The sequence below is a fragment of the Syngnathus scovelli genome, chromosome 2 (genome assembly GCF_024217435.2).
Source record: "Syngnathus scovelli strain Florida chromosome 2, RoL_Ssco_1.2, whole genome shotgun sequence".
Taxonomy (NCBI): domain Eukaryota; kingdom Metazoa; phylum Chordata; class Actinopteri; order Syngnathiformes; family Syngnathidae; genus Syngnathus; species Syngnathus scovelli.
The window spans coordinates 8009670-8030243 of NC_090848.1; the positions used below are offsets into that span (position 1 = coordinate 8009670).

Genomic DNA, 20574 nt, shown 5'->3' on the forward strand with positions numbered 1-20574 from the left:
TATTTTTCAAGTACCCTTTAAATATGGCCTTACGTGTCGCTGAAGAAGTCAAAAATTGACTCCCATACAAGCAAATAAAAGCAAATGATTAAAGATCAATCCCCACCACTGTAATTGTTGTGGTAGTGGGGGCCCTGCATTAAAAAAATCTATGTATAATACTGGTAAATGTCGGCCGTAACACCCAAATGTTGGGGTTGTTCCATCCAGAGTTCTTGTCTGGCCTGAGGGTGTGTAGAAATGACAGATTTGAGTAGACAAGAGAATGCGCACAGGCAGAAAAGTGCGCTGCAGGATGCTTTTTCTGATTTACGCCCACGAGAGATTATAACCCAAACTGACTGGCTGCTTAGTAAGTGTGATGAGAACTGAGGTGATGTCATAGCATTGTTGTTTTACACCTTACAAATTTGCATTTTATCTTTGGTTAATTGATTAGAACGAATAAATAAAATGAGTTGGGTATCCAAGTGAGGATAAGCAGAGCAGAAAAGAAATACATGGACTGAATGATAATAGAAATATTTTTTTTTGAACAGTCAGACAATGAAATCTAAACGGCTCGCCTTCCCGCTATTGTTCCTCATGCGGTTTAAATACTGTTTTTGATCCAAGACTTATCTTCTGTTCTGAAATGTTGAATTCATGAGAAAGACACTATAATTTATTTTAACAATAATAGACACTTGGCAGGCTACACGATTCTTAATCAACTGTGTAGACTGTTGTCTTACCCTCAAAATTCCTACAACGTGAAAATGAATATGCCTTTTGTGCAATTACAAAAAAAGCATTTTGATTTGAGTCGATTCAGTTTGATTCGATTCAATTTGATTCGATTCAGTTCTGTTTGATTTTGTTATGTTCTGTTTTGTTCTGTTATATTCTGTTCTGATAACAGTTTTTATACTTTTGATATAATCAAGCACAAATGGTTTTACATTTTGAACAATTTACAAGAGTTTCATTGTGTTTTCAATAGAAATACAACACACACATAGCCTAAGTGCGTGCGTGCATGCGTGTGTGTGTGTGTGTGTGTACATGCTCAAATACAGCTCTTGCAGAAGGCTGATACAACCACCCTGCCATTACATAGGGTGAGTCACAAGATTAGCAAGGGAGACCGGAGACCTGCCATCTCCTCGGGCCACAGCGGAGTCCAGATACTCGGCATAGCTGTCAGCAATTCTGACATGGTTCTTCGCTTTCCGGAATGGTGTTATGTTTGCGATATCCCGCATAATGGGCTTTCAAATTAAACCCGGGAGGTCAGTGAGAGATGGCTTTAATAACGGCCGCACAGTGATAATTGATGTTTGTATTACTTGTCGGGGGGAGAATGGAGCGGAGATGGGAAGGAAGGCTATGTGGATGAGTCATTTCTTATAAGCCTGTTAGGTGTGTTAAAAACTCAGAACTGTAGCTTCAGGAGCCCACCAAATTTGATACACGCATTGCAGGTATCTATTTGGAGTAACACTTTTTGGTAATGCACAAACAGAAGAATGATTATTAGTGGTAATGAATTTTCTTCCTTTCCCTCATGTATTTCAAGGTGTTTGAAGCATCCGATTTCACACCCCACCCTCTGTACTCAGTCACCCAGGGTGGGCTTGACCTGCAGCAGGTACGTCAAGTCTAAGAATAATTCATGTTGTTTCAGTATCAAACAATCTCGCGACAAGCAAGCCCGCGTCTCCAAAAGTTGGGGGGCTGCGGAGGAGCTCGGGTGGCGGGTCCAAATTTAAACGGTCCATCCTCTGGCATGTGGCATTAAAAACAACAGCTGAGTGGAAGCTGCAGCTATTGTTCCAGCCTGTCATAAGAGCTATAAAGCCTCCTGAAACGTGATGCCGCCACTTTTATTTTAGTCCAGCCTTCCTGCTCATGCAGCTTACTGAGAAATATGCCTCTTCTATGACAGTAGGAAACCGCGGGTGTCCTTGTACCTCCAAAATCATCACTTTGCATAAGAACCCTAAAATAGCATGTTTGGTTAACCATTAACACTTTGAAATGGGCAATAATTGGGAAAATTAAGACATGTGGACTACTGGACTGACCATTTTATAGAGTTGTGAAAAAATACAAAATTTATCATATTTGGACATGGGAGGTTTTGGCCTGGCACGAGTGAAATAAATATCTGATGCAGATGCTGAAAAAACAAGTTCTGAATAAAACTAAAAATGTCAAAAGATTTGTTTAGTGATAAAGTTGGGTAGAGAAGCAAAAAATATACTCAAGAGTCTTGTTTTGAGAAGAGTGATTGAAAATGCGGTATTCGTATCACTGGTGGTACTCAGGCTCCCTCTAGTGGTACGCCAAAGAATCACTCAATTAAATGTTCAAACTGTGCATAACGGTAGAGCGTGTTTTAACCAGTCCAGTGCACATCACTTCGTCAGCCATCAGTCCATCATTGTCTTAGACCAGCCCAGTCAGTCCAAGTCATTGGCAACAACCAATCGGCGCTAAAAACCTAACCGGTACTAACCGGTGCTACAGTCACTTGACGTGGTAAGTACATTCTAGTAGCCAATTGGCTATCGCTGACAACCCTAACCCACCAAAAGTTTTTTGGGAGTAGATATAGCGCGTTAAAGAGCAAGATTATTGCGGTACTTATTGTTTCGTACTTGAGAGTTTAAAGGCGGTATGAATGATGCATTTGAAGGGCAAGCTCTTATCTCCACTTTATGGCCATGGATGGACTCTTGATAGCAAGCAGACTGCTGGCGTCAGGCAGAATTGAGTTAAGCTGAGTGCTGTCTGCTCTGACCAGAAATATATTGATGCAGGCCTGCATAGACACCAACCTCACTAATTACACGGCGAGGTAGGGAGGGGCCGGCATGGGGGCTGATGGATGGACTGGGACAACATGGGGTTCTCTTTTGTGGCTTTACATTTCATGGCTTATCATGGCATGCATTCAAGTCAGATTTGCTCATCAAAATGAATGGAAATGCTAAAAATCCATTCTAACCTTCCCCAAAAACAGTTTGAAAGGTTTTTGGACACACACATGCACATATTATATTTGTTCTTTGCCTTTGAGAAGTTGGAATGGATTCATATAGTAATTTCCATTCATTTCAATGGGAAAGATGATTTCAGATTCTGGTTTTGGGAGTTCTGAAAATGGTCCAGGAACAAATGAAATGCAATGCTATAATTAAAGGACCGTCAACAGTGTCAATCAAAAGGGACCATTCGCTTTGCAAATCCTGTACAGGATATTTGAAGCATCTCGGAATGTTTTGTTGCTAAACTCTTGCGAAAGGCATGCAAACTCCTTTCATGTTTTTCTGATTGATTGATCGATTGAGTGATTAATTAATAAATATGAATTGCTTCATTATGACCATCCTTTTTCTGACCGTCAATGTAGAATTTTACCACACAGTGAGCTAAAAAGGTTCTATCATTTTGACTTTCTTTTCATCCAACAACAAAATAAATCATGCAAGCAAAATACTAACATTCCACATGACTGCACCTTTTCATATGTACAGCTTTGACTAACTGGCAAGAGACCTTTGGCACCACGCAAGTGTGCTAAATAAAGCTAGACTCAAATGTGTGACGCACATGGATGAGATAATAAATATATTTTGTGGTTTGAAATGTCTCACGGTAATGTAATCAAAAGGTTGCAAAATCTCAGGAAGGAAAAAAGACAAGTTTGGTGTGTTTTGAGCAGCGAGGCTCTTCCAGTAAGAGAGTGCGCAGTCATTGCCCGCCTGCTGCCTTTTATTGCTGCAATCTATTTAATGCAGGATGATGCTCTCTTGCAGGCCTACACTTTGCAAAACCAATACGGCATTCCACACTCGGAGGTGAGTGGATGCAAAACGCTGAGTAGAAACTAGTGCGCACATGACAATGCTCTTTGTATTCAATTTGCAGTTGGCCAAACTCCATCAGCTCTCCATGCAGCAAAGTCTCAATCAGGTGGCCCAGCCCGCTTCGACTATCATCCCTGGTATGGACCACAGCATCGCCTAGCAATTAGAGCTTTAAGTTTTCAAAACTGCCTTCAAATGGCTGAATTTAAATATGTCAAGCTTTTCATATTAGATATTTTTATGATTAAGTGTACAAGCTTGGGCAATACAGATTTTACCATTGTACAATTTTTCCACATGATTATTATTATTATTATTATTATTATTATTTTGTTGTTTTTATCAGCTTTAGTCTATAAATTGTCAGGCAGAAAACATGTTGAGCATCGTTTTTCAAGGTAAAAGCAGTTTGCAAACGTTTTATTTTGATTGGACAAATATAATCAGTTTGCTTTCATGAAGGTCTACAGAAATCTGAATATTTACTGTTGAGAGGCTAAAATCAGTTTGAGGCTTAACAATGACTCTGGACAACTCATCAATTATTAAAACAGCTTGAATTGTACAATCGATTTATGAATTGTTGCGCAGAAGCTGGAATCAGAGGATTTAGACAATTTTAAGATGAACAATAGCCCCAAGTGATTAATTGAATATCAGAATGTTGTCGATTAATTTGAGGATTGAGTAATTGTCTAATTATGGCACCTCTAATATGAAAGGAATAATTATTTCATTTCTGCATTTATTGTTGAGTTAATTCTTGTGCATTCTCTCATCAGGGATGGAAGCAAACGCTCAGACATCTCAGGAGCTGCTTATTCCCAATGATGTAAGCAACCTTTTTTTTTTCTTATTCTTCTTATTATGATTCTTTCACATTTCACCGTAAAACACTACTTCCACTCCCTGCTGACTGGTGCGACTTTAAAACACACGCAAGGCTCCTTGCTAATTATGATCATTATTTTAACCTCAGCCTAACCCAAGGTTAAAGGGATTAGAGTTGATACGGATCCTTTTGCGTGATTGTCTGGGCTGCATTGCAGTGTCTTCCAGTGGCTCCTGCGAGTGCCGTGTAAATCCTCTCATGTTCCCTGACCTACTTAGAAACTGTCTGCTATCAAAACAGCCAATAAGGAAGCAGACAAACATCCTTTCCCTCTTTAGTTAGCCAATCTGAGCGCACAAATTACAGACCTTTGATTCACATCATAATTTATTCAGAATAATAAATGTTGAAAAAAAATCTCAGTTTGTAAATTTAATCCTAACCTGCCACATTATCCCACGTGAGAAGAAGACTATGATCTTGGTCACAATTCTTTGGGATTAAAGATTAAAGAAGGAGTCTTCTTGGTTTTTTTACATTTACAATCCCATGAAAGGATCAAACCTAACATTGTGCTGCCGCATCACTCGTTCTCCGACTATCCTCTGCTGCAAGCTCCCGCCATCTCATCTGAGGAAATAAATCTTTGGAAATTGGGTCACAAATAAGTAGCTTCAAAGGGTAAGAGTTTACTTTTTGGCAGATGCAAACTGGGAGGTCACTGGGGATATTTTTAAGTGAAGAATTAGGGATTATTTGCACTTGGATCTAAATTACAGCTCACAGTTGTTTTAAACATTTGTTTTAGGTATGTGTCAGTATGTATATATATATATATATATATATATATATATATATATATATATATATATATATATATATATATATATATATATATATATATATATATATATATATATGCTGACACATACCTAAAACAAATGTTTAAAACAACTGAAAGCCACTAACAGAAATAATGTAGCATCTATGTTGTCGTGCTTTCACCCTTCAAGCAACAGACTGAACACAAACGGTACAGCAAGAACACATAGACAGACAATAACAGTAATCTCCTTTATGCAGTGTACTCTTTATGCTTATGTAGAAGCGTGACTATGAAAGGCACTCCCCGCTGCAATATGATTGGTTGCCACATCCAGGCAGGATTGCTTGGAACTCAAATTGGATTTATACCGTAAATGTCTCAGTGGAGGTCATGTATATCCGTCTGTCTTATACTGCCCCCAGATGGCCATGGTAAGCACACCAGATGTAGCCCCATTCATCTGATGCGGTGTGACAAAAACTGTTTCATGCTTTTTGATACTATTTAAGAGTGCTGTTTGGCCTCATTACAATTTGGGTTTTTTTTTTTTGGAAAGCGTGAGGCCTGCAAAGAATGAATGTTATTTTCATCCATTTCAAAAGGGAAATCTCATTTGAGATAGAGTTTTAAATAATTAAATTTGTATCTCAAGGCATTTCTGTTTAGCTACCAAAGGTTTCCCCTTGAAAAGCTCTGTAAATTCTAGCCTGCATCCATTTAACCTTCCACGTGTTTCTAAAATTAAAAAAAAGATCTTTTTGCTCACTGCCCAAAGGAGAAGAGGAAAAACAATCGCAAGATTGATGACTCCTGGTTGCACTGTTTTGCAGAGTACAGTTGCAAACCTTCAGCGACATTTCTAAAATAGTCTGAAGGTTTATTTATTTTTAGTTTTTTGGAGTAAATCCCCACAGTGAGCAAAACAATGCATCGGTGGAATGAGGGATACGAGTTCTCTATGTGACAGGGACAGCTGTAAGCTCCCATTGTTCCAGAAGAGAGGACTTACAGGGAGGATGGCGCCCCCGTGCAACCCCGCCCCCATCACGCACAATTTGCTCCGTGCAATGAACACCGATGCACTGAGAAAGTGCTTACACATGGTGAACAGGATAGCGTACTTAAGCACTACAAAGAGTTTGCCAGAAGAGAAACGGCTGCGCACACCACCATCGCATCCTTCTTCCTGCATCCTCTCCGATGACTAGCTCAGCAGGAAGTGGATGACACACTGTATACGACAGCAATACGCTTACGGCAAGCATATTGTACACTCTCGAGCATGACTGGGAAAGTTAAATGCCGGAATGGGCCACAGTATTTCCATCAGTGCCCGTGCTGGGGATTACAACGGACTCCACATTTCCAAACCAGATGTGTGAGAAAAATTAAATAGGGACAAAATACTGCATGTCAGTTTATTTTTATGCACATTTACACATAAAATCAACTCAAAGATCTTAACAGAATTTAATATCATACTGAATGTCCTTCATGTCATCCTGAAATTAATAAACCGGCTGTATGAACACGTTGCAGTATAGGGCAGTAAAGTTTGTCCCCAAAGCGTCCTTCTACATGGTGAGTCAGTCGGCCATCTGTCACAACAGCCGCGTCTCCAACCCATCATGTGCGTTTGCAACACTGTCAAGCGTTGAATAATATATCCGGGTTTCTGGAGGATACAAATTTATCAAATTGTCCTCGTGTACTTCTAACGAGCTCTCAATGGTTATTGGGTGCGGGCTGTTTGTGCTTTGTTCTTAACAGATTTGGGTTGGAGGGGCTGGTGTGCGATGCCTGCCATCTAGTTGTGAACACTGGTATTACAACTTAAACTACTCTGCTACAGTAAAAAAAGTATATATTTTCAAAAATTAATCTAGGGCCACTCGGAGTGTGGGTTGCCAGTTGCCCATCGCTGCTCTTGAGCTTTTCCAAAGAATGCCACCGTCATTTGCACCAAACCTGATGACAGCTGGCGTCTATTGACAGCTGTAGTGAAAGGCCAGAGAAGATTGCGAGTCTCAGTGGGTGGAGGTGTTAGCTGTGATTTGGACTTTGTGCTGGCCATTGTCTCCAGAGTGACTCTTTTTAGGCAGCCTATGGTCTGTGTGCCCCCCCCCAACCACCCCAGAGCCCAAAATAGCCAGATAGACAGAGCAAGCTGGCCTCTATGTGACAAATCAGACTTTGCCCGACAGGCCGCTTACCTCTCTCGAAAGGAATGCCAAACGCAGGAACAAGAGCGGCATGGGCGGCGCGTGTGTTTGTGTATTTCAGCCTCTGCGTCAGCCACCGCTAAGCTGCCAACACACACACATACTACAAGTACTCCATCACTGTCTATCCCACAGCCAGTCGCACACACACACTCTATGCTCCCCCCACCCGGCTGTATATCTGCCACTGAGCTCTGAGACCCTGCACTTGAGCTGATACACACCCTCTGTTGAATTTCTATTGTTAGTCGTAAGCCGGGCTCCGCTTTGGGTGAAACGCAGCACATGCGCACTTGTATTTTGGAGGTCGATGCAATTTCAGTCTCCGGTTGTCTTCTCCGACTGAGAGGAAACATCTAATAGATATTTGAGTTGTTTTTCCATCATGTTTTCCATTAGTGTGGAGATGCGTCTCTCTGGCATTTGTTTGGGAAGTCGCCGCCACTCTGAGAAATCAATAACCTTTTAGCTACTCAGATTAATGAGAGGCAAATGTGCCTTCTGTCTTCTCTTTCGCCCATGCACACTCAGAGGCAATTAAGCCAAGTCCCGGAAGAGTAAAAAAAATGCTTTTGACATGAATGATTGATGGATGGATGAGCAACTCACTTGAGGAAAAACAATGTTATTGCAATACTTGAAGTGGTTTTTCTTTTGTCTGCCAATTTGATTTATCATCATAGGTTTCAATTGGGATTTGTTGGATTTACAGTCTTTGTCCACTATGGATACACTGATCATTGTGGACCTAGAATCAGTAGAGCGGCGCCTTCATATGACCCCATTTACATTTCTAACAATACGAGCCGTTGTTCTGTAGATTTGAGACACAAGCGCTGTATGGTGGCAGTGAGCTCGACTCCACAGACTTCACAACAAGCAGCAGTCTGGCAGATATTAAAAAAAAAAAAAACAATAATAATAATAAATTGACTTCAAGATTTTTAATCCTACTTCTGGTTGAAGTCTACTGTCAAACTAAACATCAAACAAAAAGAAGTACATGTGCATTTAAAGCAACCTAACTTTATTAAAGTTACTTTAGCTTAATGCTAGAAAACTCCATAGATGGGCTCACGAACAACATTTGGGTTGCAATGTTAGAACTCTGGCCCGATCGAAGCTGATTTTTTTTTAGGCGGATTCCAATATTCGACAGAATAAAATTCAGATAACCAATTAAATGGACTATTTGGGAAAAAACATTGCAATGAACAAAATACCTCTTCTTTCTGGTCCCTGATCGCTTACAACTATAAAGTTACGAATTACAGGCATAGTATTTGACTGTTATAGCAAAGATTAACATCTTATTCCAACTTAGCTCCAACATCAAAACAGTAAATCAATTAAAATGGCTGGTCGATTAATCGGTGAAGTAGTTATAACCCTTTGATCAATGGAAATAGTTGAACAAGCAATTTATCAATATACACATTCTTCCCCCTTTGTGAAAGGAACTAATATTACTTTTTACAGGGTCACATTAAAGCAATTGTAAAACTCTGGGTTTGTGTTTGCATGACTTTATTGTACTGCACCCTGGTGGCCAAGTAGAAGAAGCTGCAATGAAATAATCATGCTGCACCAACTGTTTAATTCTTTACTTTCTATTTTATTATGTTATTACTAGATGTTTTTATAAAGTAGAACATTAGAGAGTGATATTTTACTCCTAATTATTCTTTTTCTACACTTGTTGCCATCCTTGTCATTAAGCCAATAAACAAATAATTAATTTATGATTGTACTAATGTCCTCCATGCCAATCCTCCCTTTTGTTTCTTCTCTCTTAGCTGATCGGCTCCATCATCGGCCGTCAGGGCACTAAGATCAACGAGATTAGGCAGGTGTCGGGGGCCCAGATCAAGATCGGCAGCCAACTGGACGGGACAAGTGACCGCCATGTCACCATCACAGGAACCCCAGTCAGCATCAACTTGGCCCAGTACCTCATAACGTCCTGGTAAGGGCGAGCACGTAATTGAATGAATCGCAGGGAAAGCCTGGGGGGAAATGCATCCCTTTAAAAGGGTCAAAGGTCATGCTGTAGTCATAAGTGATAATGAGCTACATCCTGGTTTGGCCGGTAATTAACCCCCAGGGGAAGCGCAAATGTATTGCGTTTTTTGATGGAAAGAAATTTTAGAATGTAGCTCACATCTTGTATGACTCAGTTAGTCAACCATGACTTGAGATCAGGAAGCGCTGTAAGATGTGTGACTAAAAAAAAAAAGAAATGAAAAATCTGAACTTTACATAAAGGTATGGATTCGTATTGTTGCCACATCATAAAAAAAAGTTCAATATCATATTTTACTAGGGAAGGTTGGCTAGTAAAGTAACTATGTACATAACGTAACTGTACTGTTCTGTAAAAAATTAAAAATGATAAGGTCAAACGTTTAAAAAGATTGTAAAAATACCTAGATAGTAGCTGTGACCTGAACCAAAAGATACTGCTTTCTTTTGTTTGGCCAAATGCAGAAATCAAACTTATTATTAATCATATTAACACATTAAAATGTGAAGGTATTATGGGAAAAGTAATACTTATCACAGACATTCATCATATCACAATAATATGAACATTTTTTGTGGGTGTAATAGAAATGCACGTCTGCACAGAATAATACCCATTAGATCAAACAACGTAATAATAATGATATTGTTTCCCCTGATAAAACATGTGCGACTCCAGACTACTGTACTGAAAATATGTTGCTTTGTATCTGGTAGGAAATGAAAAAAAAAATTGTTTGGCACTTTAATGAAAGCCTTGCAGACAAGGCATGGTGTGTGCGTGCGTGTACCAGGATTATAAATGCATTTTCTCGCAATTTCCTGACTAATGAACACTGATGGGGAGATGCTGGCACTCTTGCATGCCTCTCTACCACTTTGATAGAGAGAGAGAAAAAATCTAGAGCATTCCCTCAGCTTGAGATGCACGCAGCATGTGAAATCTGCCAAGATCCTCAGCCTGCCCACCCATATGTCTGGTGATAATTCAAAGCCTAAAAAAAAAAATTGGATAAATCATCTTTGATCTTTTTTTTTTTTACGAGTACAAATTTGCTTGTTAGGAGTCAAATAGTTTTCTCTTCCATTTGAAGTACCCACCTAGCCTCTGCTTCCTGAATGCTAACATACAATGGGAAACTCCATAGGCACACGGGCTAACAGTTAGCATCTATTTGGCGGCCAGGCTGTTTAAGCAACACAGTGCTGAAACATGTTGACACGCCATGTAACAATATCAACAGGCATACATTCTTTATCCTCTGAGAAGAACACCCAATTTTACTGCCATACTGAGAAGCAGAGACAGGAGCCGATCCTCTAGTTAGTACAATCAGTCTGTCTGTCTTATACTGCCCACAAGTGGCCAAGGCTCGAACACCAGAATGAGCAGCAGAACTAAAGAAGAGAGTATGACTGACTTTTTATTTGTATTCAATTATGTATGCTTTTAAAAAGGAGTTTCTGTGAAAAATCACATTAACATCACACTATTTTTAGTTTTTAGAAAGGCCGGAACAGATTCGAGGGATTTCATCGCAATGGGAAAACAATGGGGAAGAATTTGAGTGTGGTGAAAGACCAAATTAAACACTCAAGGCGCCACTTTTTCAGTTTTACTTTTGGAGCCTTCACATATTTTTCAGTTCGATCAACTAGGGCTGCAGAATGAATCAATTTCTCCTCATGATGGCAATGGGGTCCGCCATGATTAACTTAACACGATCGTCAATGATGTATACATTCCAAATGCAGACTCTGCCGCATGTCTTCATTTTCCCTCCCGTCTGCCCTCGCAGTTTAGAAACGGCCAAATCCACAGCCCAGGCTTCCACCATGTCGTCTCCCGTCGACCTCAACATGGCCTTCACTCAGCCGGCGTCCCCGGCCGCCTCACCCGCTCCCACCCTGGCCACCGTGGGCGCCTTGACCCCGGCTCACATGATGGGCGCCCCATACGGCGCCGTGCCCCTCTCGGGCCTGCTGGGGATGAAGTCCATCCCCTTTCTGACTCTGTCCGGCCCCGCCCCGGCCGTGGCGGTTACGGCGGCGCCGTCCCACACCACTCTGGCGGCCTACACGGCCAAAATCTCCTCAGCCAACTGCATCAAAAAGCCAGAGAGACAGAAGTTTGCGCCCTACTGATGACGCCTCTGCGCCTCCGCAACCGTGGGGCCGACGGAAGGACGGAAGTTGAGTGTTCTTTCCGCAAACGCCTGATGTAGCCATATCCTTGGGCAGACACGCCCTTGACTTTGATTCTGCGATGCACCAACAGAGAAGAGACCAACAGAGTAAAGCTTTTCAAAATCATTTACAGATACTATATAAGTCAAATGTGAGTTTCACGTCAATTGGTGGGCCGCCGTCATCGTCACTTCACTGTTATCGATCTTTTCAAACGTGTACAAGGGCTTGAAGCTCATCTGAGAGACACATGTGGAAACACCTTTTCACATGTGCGTCTCATGTTGGAGGTCAGCCATAAGTATTTATCCTTCAATAATTTGTAAAGTACTATAATCAAATGACAAAATGCTCTACTGTAAGATGCTTTTATACAATGTCTATGTTTGCCTCTGGAAGTTTTTAAGAAAATTTGTAAATGTCTGGGGGGATTTTCTTTTTGAGGTACCGTACTTGACCGTTCAGTATTTTGTTCATTTGGTTGGATTTTATTTTGATTGTGCACTCGTTTAATCTTTATTTATTAGCATTGTTACATGTATTAAAAGTCTCTTTTTCCTGATGTGTTTTTTGTCCTATTTTTGTCCTTGACGCACAGGATGCATTCAACAGTGGAATACATTTTCTTCATCTCTTAGGTTGACAGCATCACAAAGACTGTGAAATGAACAATTCTGAAATCTTCTGAAATTCATCTCCCAGAAATGCCACTTGTTTGGGAATCAAGTTGACGAAAGTAGCAATGCACAACATAAAACCTTCTGTCAAGCCATTGATGTAAATATCTACATTAGTAATTTTATTCGCTATGTTGACAGTTCATTCATTGGCTTCACCATCCTGACCAAATCCATTTTGGATGGCAAGCATTGAGGTGACCAGGAAAATATGAAGCATAAGTAAAAGTAAATAAGCCACTTACCTGAGGGTTTAAACATAAGCATACATATGCCAAACTTAAACATCCACTTTGCCTTAGTGAATACTTCAAATTGATTGAGCCACTCAAAGTTCAGATAAACACAGCTTGTAACTCAAACCAAACATTTCAAACAAACTAAGCATCAACCAAATCAATATTTCCTACCAGTTGCGTGTGACCAGGAACTGAGGAGTCTCTTTGGGTTGTTTGTCTTTGCTTTTTCTGTGGACCTTTTTCTTTCTTTCACTAGCAGGCTTTCCCTGGTTTGTTCCCCCAGCTCACATGCTGGTCTGTAGGCAATATGGCCGTCCCTGGCATCTGACAAGAAGTTTGGTGGATAGTGATGTGCCTCTTTTATCTCTGCCCCCTGCAGCTCTGGAGAGGGACTAGTGGATATTTTGACTGAATGATCTCTACCTGTTAGTTGATGTGACAATGAGTGGATTCTAGACTTTCAGATTTAATTCTTCGAACGGATAGAAATTACAGCCCATTTTCAGGAACTCAAAAGTATTTGAACAATACTCGTGAGGCCAGGCTACTTCTCTTAGTCATGCAAAGACAAAGTGGGTGCCAGTTGGTGATGCTGATAAAAGATTGTCTTTATTGTTTGGTATTGTGAATGAATTCCATACCACAGCAGTTATGGGAGTAGGAAAACCACTTTTACAACCAAACACTGTCCGATCATGCTAACACCATATGTACAGGAAAGCACATTGAAAAGTGTATAAATTATTTATATGAGACTCATAGTCAAGAACGGTGGAGACACCCACAGTCTAATGGATTCTTCCTTTTTCAAACACTGATTATAGATATTTATCAATTACATTGATCTCTGGAGTACATGTATATACACGAAAACAACAATAAATCTTTTTCGGGGGTGTCTGCAATAATTCTCAAAAATATCTCACAATACCGCTGTATGTACAGTAACAGAATTTACATTGGAAAATCGGAATTGTTCCTATGGTTTGAGTATCGACTCATTCCGTAGTTCTCCTCCTCCGTCGATACTCGCGCGGTGTCTATATCTAACCTCAGGCTCATTTCCATACAAAGTACAGCAAGGCGTGCAGTACGAGGGCCCTTTGTAAAGAAGCTCACACCACTGATGATCTCACATACAAAAATAGATGTTGTCTAGTCAGCTGGAGATGCAATGTACAGTAACACGAAGCCTCCACCTGCCAAATAAAACACCAAGGGAAAAAAAAGGAAAAGGTTCAACATCACCTTCCTTAGCCATTGCATTGAAACAAATGCTCGTTCTCTGTCTGAAACGCGATTGGTTTGTACGTAACAGGCCGTGACCGAGAAGAGAAGAACCGCAGGTAGGTTAAGAAATATCAGCACTACGAACAAAATCACAACCCGAAACCAAAGCAAAAAAAAAAAAAAAAAACATCACTAAGCGGATTTATTTTTTTCCGTCAAGGGAGTGAACACAGAGAAGAGCTTAGAGTCCAGATGAAAGGTTAAACTGTATGTGACTGCGCTTAAGGCAAGTAGGCGATTGCAACACTTTCTGAGTGGATCAGGGGCTTGACAGTGTCATCATCCAGGTTTAGCCCTCACTGTTTAACAGGATCTGATAGAGGAAAGGAGAGGGGAGCAGAAAGTGTGACAGACAAGAGGTGTGAAGTGGAGAGTCCTTCCAGCCTTCATTCACTGAGAACAAGTCACATTGACAGTTTTGGGAGTGATTCATTCCAGGCAGCCTGTCAGCCTATAGCCGTTCCTCTCCACGTATCGTTTTAGGTCCACAACAAAGATTCAAATCAAAGCACTTCAACAAAAAAGAAAAATCTGAATCATCAGGTCTGCAACTTGTACAAGTTGATCATCTGGAATTACATTCACGTGGGTTTCCATACGCACGGTACGGATGGAGAGTAGTCAGTCCCTTGAGATGGCGGTCCGATCTTCGCAACCTGCTCGACGTCTTATCGGAAAAGAGAGCGTCATTCCAGTCATGAGTCACTATTAAGGAGCACTTAACAGTGTAATGGATGTACAATATGAAGCCTTTGAAAACACTATCATGTAGCAAATTTATCAAAATAAGAATTCCTGGATGTGAAGCATTGAAAGCAGAAGTCACTTCACTGTGAATAGCCAACCACCTAACGCTGCGTTGTGAGTTCATCCTGCACTGGCATGATCATGGTCGCTAGACTTCACAAAACGCTTGTCGAATTATTCTCAAATGGAAAACATGCTCACAGACAAGTTGTACAACTGTGTACAATCAAGATGTTTTCGCTGGCTCGTTAGTCAGCGGCTCCTGTTCTTTTTTTTTTTTTAAAACGAGCCACTCGGCCCCGCCCTCGCCCCCATGCGCACCGAGATAAAAACACCGCGAGGAACATGCTTTCATGTCGGACGATTCCCCACTACTTTCACGCAATGCGCATGAAGGGAAGCTGGGGATCACTGCGCCTCCTCGTGCTCCTCACTGATGCATTGCTCCCATGGATGCTTTCCCTGCTCGTCCCTGTGCCCGTGGGGGGAGTGGAAGATCCTGCGGGGCAGCGGAATGGGCTGAGGCTGCAGATCCTCTTCCGGGATGCAGCCCTCCCGCAGGTAGGGTTTGGGCGGGATGGCAGGGGGCTGGGGCCTGCGATAGGGGATGTGATGAGGCCCGTGGACGGGTGGGTGATGATGAGGCACCGGCCCGTGGGAGTGGCCGTCAAGCCCCGAGTGAGCGTGGGTGTGAGGGTGGGAGTGAGGGTGCGAGGCGGGGCTGCGGTAGTGGAAAGGGCGGACCGGGTCCACCGACTCCATTTCTGGGGTGCCGTAGTGAATGTGCAAGTAGGAAGAGGCCAGGTACTCATCGGGGGGCGACCACAGGTGGCTGGGGAGGGGCTCCAAGGCGTCATTCCTGATGGGGCCCGGATCGGGATACTGGCCGCTGAAGTTACTCTCGCTCAGGGAGGAAACGCCGCTGCTGGCGCTGCCGGACAGGGTGGAGTTACTGCCCCCCAAAGCTGACTGAGGGCTGGTGGGGGAACCGGGAATTGGGTGGAGGGGCGACTGGAGGGAGAGAGACAAACAGGCACGTGTTAAGAACAACTCAAGCCTGGAGCGCTACCACGACTTCATTATTGTGACTGACGTCAAAGGTGTATTGATTAGCATGGAGATAGCATTTTGTGATCCAAATATGACACCAAGGTAAATCATGTCGGAACTTTTACCTTGTTTAATGTAAAAAAAAAAAAAAAACTAAATAATATATACATCATAAAAATCAGAATGTAGTGTTCAGAATTAATTCATTCCAAAAATGCTAAAACCAATCATATGAAATAACTTAAATCCAATTAACGTGTTCCAGACACACACAAATATTTTTATAATTTTGTAGAGAATGAATATATGCATAATGCCCATCCCGGGTTTGTAGTACCTTTCGAAGTGAACGCACAGGCAGGGCAGGTGGAGGGTCGCTGTTTTGGGGGTTAAATGTGTCACATTGCATCAGGAAGTGTCCTAGAAGAAGAAAAAAAAAATCCGACATGACGAAGCATCTTTTTCAAGATTGAGCACGATCGCTGCTGTAAATGGGACACGTAGTACCTGGTGGGAAAGATCTTGGAGGGATGGGCGGCATAATTACACCTCCAGTCGAAGTTGGCATGTAGGACACCTGGTCCCTGTTCTCTCCATCCAGGTTCCAGCTGCCGGGAGCATTGGGAAACACTGTAGGCAGTAGAAAGGCGTCATCTTAGTTGCAAATAACACAAAGCAGAAATATTTCGCAAGCACCTTTCTCCGGCAGAGTCATGTGAGGATCCGTACACGGCTTGCAGGGGCTGACTTGTTGCAGTAAGGCACGCTGCATGTGGTTATTCTATCGAAGATGACAAATATTGTGTCAGAGGCTGTGCTATTTTCTCAAATAGTCTGCTGTTTGTCCCTCATGTGATCTGGACTCATTGCGTCCTACCTGTCCGTTTTCCGCCAAGTTGTAGTACAGAGAGTTGTTGACTCGCTCACGATGAGATGGCAGCAGGATCATTACTTCCCGGTTGTGTTTGGCCTTGTCAGGCAAGGACGGCGAGCCTGCAAAATACAAAAATCCGTACATGTGAAACGTAAAGGCTACCAAAGCAGCCAGACCAGAAATGTTCCGCTTTTAACTTTATTTGTCCCCATTGTGAAATGTCATACAATAGACTACTATATCATGCAAAGCTATCATGAAGCCACAATCGGTTACAACCATACATACCTCTGGCACTCGAGGGAGCAGAGTTTATAATTTGGGAGGAGTTGGAACGTATCGAGCTCAGGCTTGAGGACGAAGGGCTCGGCTGTGAAGCATGGATGAGAATAACACAGGATAAGTTTTTCAAAATTAAATTGTAGAAAGTGCAGTCAGAGTCATTTTGTTGCATTTCAACCATTACCTGCATGTGTATGGACTCCTCGGGGTGCTCCCCCATGAGACCCTCTGTCATTATGGCGAGGTTTACCGGTCCTGTCTCGCTCGAAGTGTGAGAGGACAGAGAGGAGGACGAGTGACGAATCAAACCCTGCAGGTTCAGAGGGCTGCAAGAGACAGATGGATAAAGAGCAAATCTGGGACTTAAATTCTGTTCTATAGACAGCTGTCCTGTAAATACATTGGATTTTATTGATGGTTAATTGAATTGATTTTGTCTTAATTAGTATATTTGCAAAATGTAATTAAAACTAAGCAAAATGCATTACATTACTTGAATATTATGCTACTTGGATTACATTGCGTCCTGACAATATTTAATAGTGACTGTATCCAAATTCAAAAATGTTTAAAGTAAGCTGCTCAACCTTGAAATTAAGCCACTTGTCCTTTGCAAAAGTTACATTGCACTTGAGCTTCTTTTACCAAGTGTGAAATGATCCTAAACTTTGGACATTCTCTGCCTTTTACACACTCTTTCCCCCTTGCACGCACTTATTGCTTACATGATTCAATGGCAACAGCGCGTGTGGAAAAAATAATCACAGCAAAATCCCACGATGCACGAAATCAGAAAAACGTGAACCGTGATATAGCAAGGGACGACTGTATTCCATTTTAAGGGTCAATGAAATTTTCTGAAACCCTTTATCCGAATACCAGGAGAGACTTGATTGTGAATGTGTGTTAGGTAACTGACCTGTGTCTGTGTATGAGCCGCAGACTCTCGGGGCTCATGTGGCTGTGGGAGGACAGGACGCCTCTGGGAGAATTGACCCCGGAGCAGCCAGCAGGGCCAAATCGATCCACGCCGGGCACACCCTGCTGTGTCCCAAAAATATACTACTCTGAATATTTATACTGCTCACGTGCTAGTGTCAACATGCTAATTAGAGAGTTTTTCGTTTTTAATTTGTTAATTCACTTCACAATTATAGCCAAAATGATAACCGTAATTAGTTGTTTTTTTATATTGTAATCAAGATTATTATTCCAAATTATTCATGTTAAGGAACATCCACAGTTTTACTGAATAATTTTTCAAATATAAAACGGATACAGTTTTCAGGTAATATTGAACTTTAAAATAAATGGGTTATCATATTAGAATAAATGCTATTAAAAAAAGGGCTAATTGAACAAATATGCAGTTATCGTCTGTAATGTCATTTCTGAATCTGAAACAAGTCCAGACAATGGATAATGATCCTTTTTGAAACACTAACTCCTGTCCTTTATGCTTCTGAGCTCCAATTTTTTTGCAGTTGTTTTCTTCTTTTGACATGACTGGCTTGATCAGCATAAACACCACCGACGATCAGGGTGATTTCATCTTGGCAGCCAAAATCGTGATTACGATTTAAAACAAATCAATTGCACAGCCCTATGAGAAGCCAATATTGTATGACCGCAAGAAAAGGCAAGGTGTCAATTTGTCCCAGCTGTAACTCACATGGTGCAAGCCAGTCCTCATCATGTGGAACTGGTCCACCAGCTTTTTGTGCAGTGGACGCATCTCCGGGTGGACCAGCTTCTCATGAACAGCCAGACCCACTCCAAGAATGTGCACCTGCAGTAAGAAAGGTATTTAAAGGGATACTTCTTGATTGCTGATTGGTCGCTACTTGAGCTTTGGGCAACAGTGATGTCATTTTCAGTCGACAGCAAGTAACAAAATGAGTGTTTAAAGTTATTAATTGTACATGAAAATAACAGTTATCAAATTCCTTTTCGACAAAAGATTAGCATTCAATGACTGAACATTTTATGTTTGGCACTTGAAAAAAGAGAGTTGTTTTTTTTCTGCACCCATTATTGAAGCAGAATTTGGAAAAATGAGCCTGTAACAAAAGCGGCTCTCCTACATCACTCATTTTCTTGCAGGCTGATCAATAAAAAAGAAAACATTTTGAAAACTAGGAAATTTAGATTAGGCATTATTTGACATTAGAAATTCTGACCTGCTCCTGCATCAGGTCCTTGAGGTGTGTGATCCTCTCCGTGTCCTCAGGGTGACTGCTGATGTAGTCCTTGTCGAAGAATGCCTGTTGAAGAGGCAGGTGTCAATAGTCAGAACAATTCCACGCATGAGCCAGTTCTCCGTGTCTACCTCTTGGTATCTGGCGATGCCTCCGTTCACCGCGGCGTCTATGACCCCGTTGAGGCACATGCTGAGCGGGTTGATGTTGCCGTGATGCTGTCTGTGCTGGTACTGGCTGATCAGAGTGCGCAACTCCTGGGTTTTATTTTCCACCACGTAGATAGCATTCTCCAGAGGGCTCACCTCCACCTGCAAGTACAGGTATAGGGTTTTTTTTCATTTATTTGAGTTGAGGAGCAGAAGAAAAATGATTATTGATCTTCAAGAAAAGTTCAAGTAAATGCGACACGCGTTGCTCACCACTTCTCTCCTTTCCACCTCGGCCCAGCGAGAGATGCCCGGGAGAGGGCGGGAGAGGATTAGAGTTGTTCTCTCAATCCACAGGCTCTGTTGGAATAAGCAGACACCAGGTATTAAAATAGTAAAAATTGTAATAGTGGAGAAATGGGCAGCAGTCCTGTTGAGCACCCCACATTAGTTGGCCAGCATGAGCTCTTGGATTCATATTTAGGTCACTGTGCCATGTGTTCTCCAAAAAAACATGCCGTTTCTGAACTTCAAGGTAGCAAGCACGAGCAACCCAAAGTAAATTGTAATTGTAAATTCTTATCCAAATTGAATAAAGGCTGAATGATCATTTATCAATTGTAATTTCTTTTCTTGAAAATGAATGCTGATAAAAATGCTATTTACATTATAGCCTACTGACTGTAGCTTTTTTGTTGTATTTTACATTTTGTCCAAAACTACAGTTGTCTTAATTTCCCAGCTATAATAATTTTCTTGCTACATTGATGCCAAAAGTGATCTGCACTCAACATGGTTAAAATGACTTTAATTTAATGACTAATCTCAAATATACAAGTTTTCTGTTTTGAAAAAAATATCTTACTTTATTTTAGATCAGCAATGAAAATGTGTTCTCACAATCTGTTGTCTCTCTCAAATTAAAATAGCTCAAATCGATATGTTATCTAACTCGTAGTCGTGATGTTGTGGTTCACATTCTTCTTTTATGTGAGTTTAATCATCATCAAAATGTCCAAATCGATTGTGTTTGTCTTCTCCGACAAATGGATTAAAGCCTTCTTGCATATCAAAGGAGATGATGTACTGTGCGGTAGTCATTTTTGCTGAGTACAGCACTTCTTC

General features: G+C 41.5%; 2 protein-coding genes across 5 annotated transcripts in view; one reads left to right on the forward strand and one right to left on the reverse strand.

Annotated features, from left to right (window-relative positions):
• The window catches only part of pcbp4 (poly(rC) binding protein 4), a 40649-nt gene extending 28144 nt beyond the window's left edge, over positions 1–12505 (forward strand). For both annotated transcript variants that reach the window (XM_049752934.2, XM_049752933.2), the window contains 6 exons: positions 1559–1630; positions 3804–3845; positions 3916–3991; positions 4637–4686; positions 9531–9700; positions 11556–12505. In XM_049752934.2, the coding sequence (XP_049608891.1) occupies positions 1559–1630; positions 3804–3845; positions 3916–3991; positions 4637–4686; positions 9531–9700; positions 11556–11901 (756 nt within the window). In that variant the 3' untranslated portion in view covers positions 11902–12505. The remainder of the gene's footprint in view (positions 1–1558; positions 1631–3803; positions 3846–3915; positions 3992–4636; positions 4687–9530; positions 9701–11555) is intronic.
• A 941-nt stretch (positions 12506–13446) lies between these two features.
• The window catches only part of dock3 (dedicator of cytokinesis 3), a 42191-nt gene continuing 35063 nt past the window's right edge, over positions 13447–20574 (reverse strand). The window contains exons 43-54 of one of the 3 annotated variants that reach the window (XM_049752932.2): positions 19723–19809; positions 19432–19611; positions 19283–19366; positions 18775–18891; positions 18022–18164; positions 17287–17428; positions 17109–17190; positions 16824–16939; positions 16643–16727; positions 16454–16576; positions 16284–16366; positions 13447–15907 (exon numbers count right to left, since the gene is read on the reverse strand). In XM_049752932.2, coding sequence (XP_049608889.1) covers positions 15305–15907; positions 16284–16366; positions 16454–16576; positions 16643–16727; positions 16824–16939; positions 17109–17190; positions 17287–17428; positions 18022–18164; positions 18775–18891; positions 19283–19366; positions 19432–19611; positions 19723–19809 — 1845 coding nt within the window. In that variant the 3' untranslated portion in view covers positions 13447–15304. Of the gene's footprint in view, positions 15908–16283; positions 16367–16453; positions 16577–16642; positions 16728–16823; positions 16940–17108; positions 17429–18021; positions 18165–18774; positions 18892–19282; positions 19367–19431; positions 19612–19722; positions 19810–20574 lie in introns of all 3 variants that reach the window. The other 2 variants (XM_049752931.2, XM_049752930.2) reach the window with 2 other exon arrangements.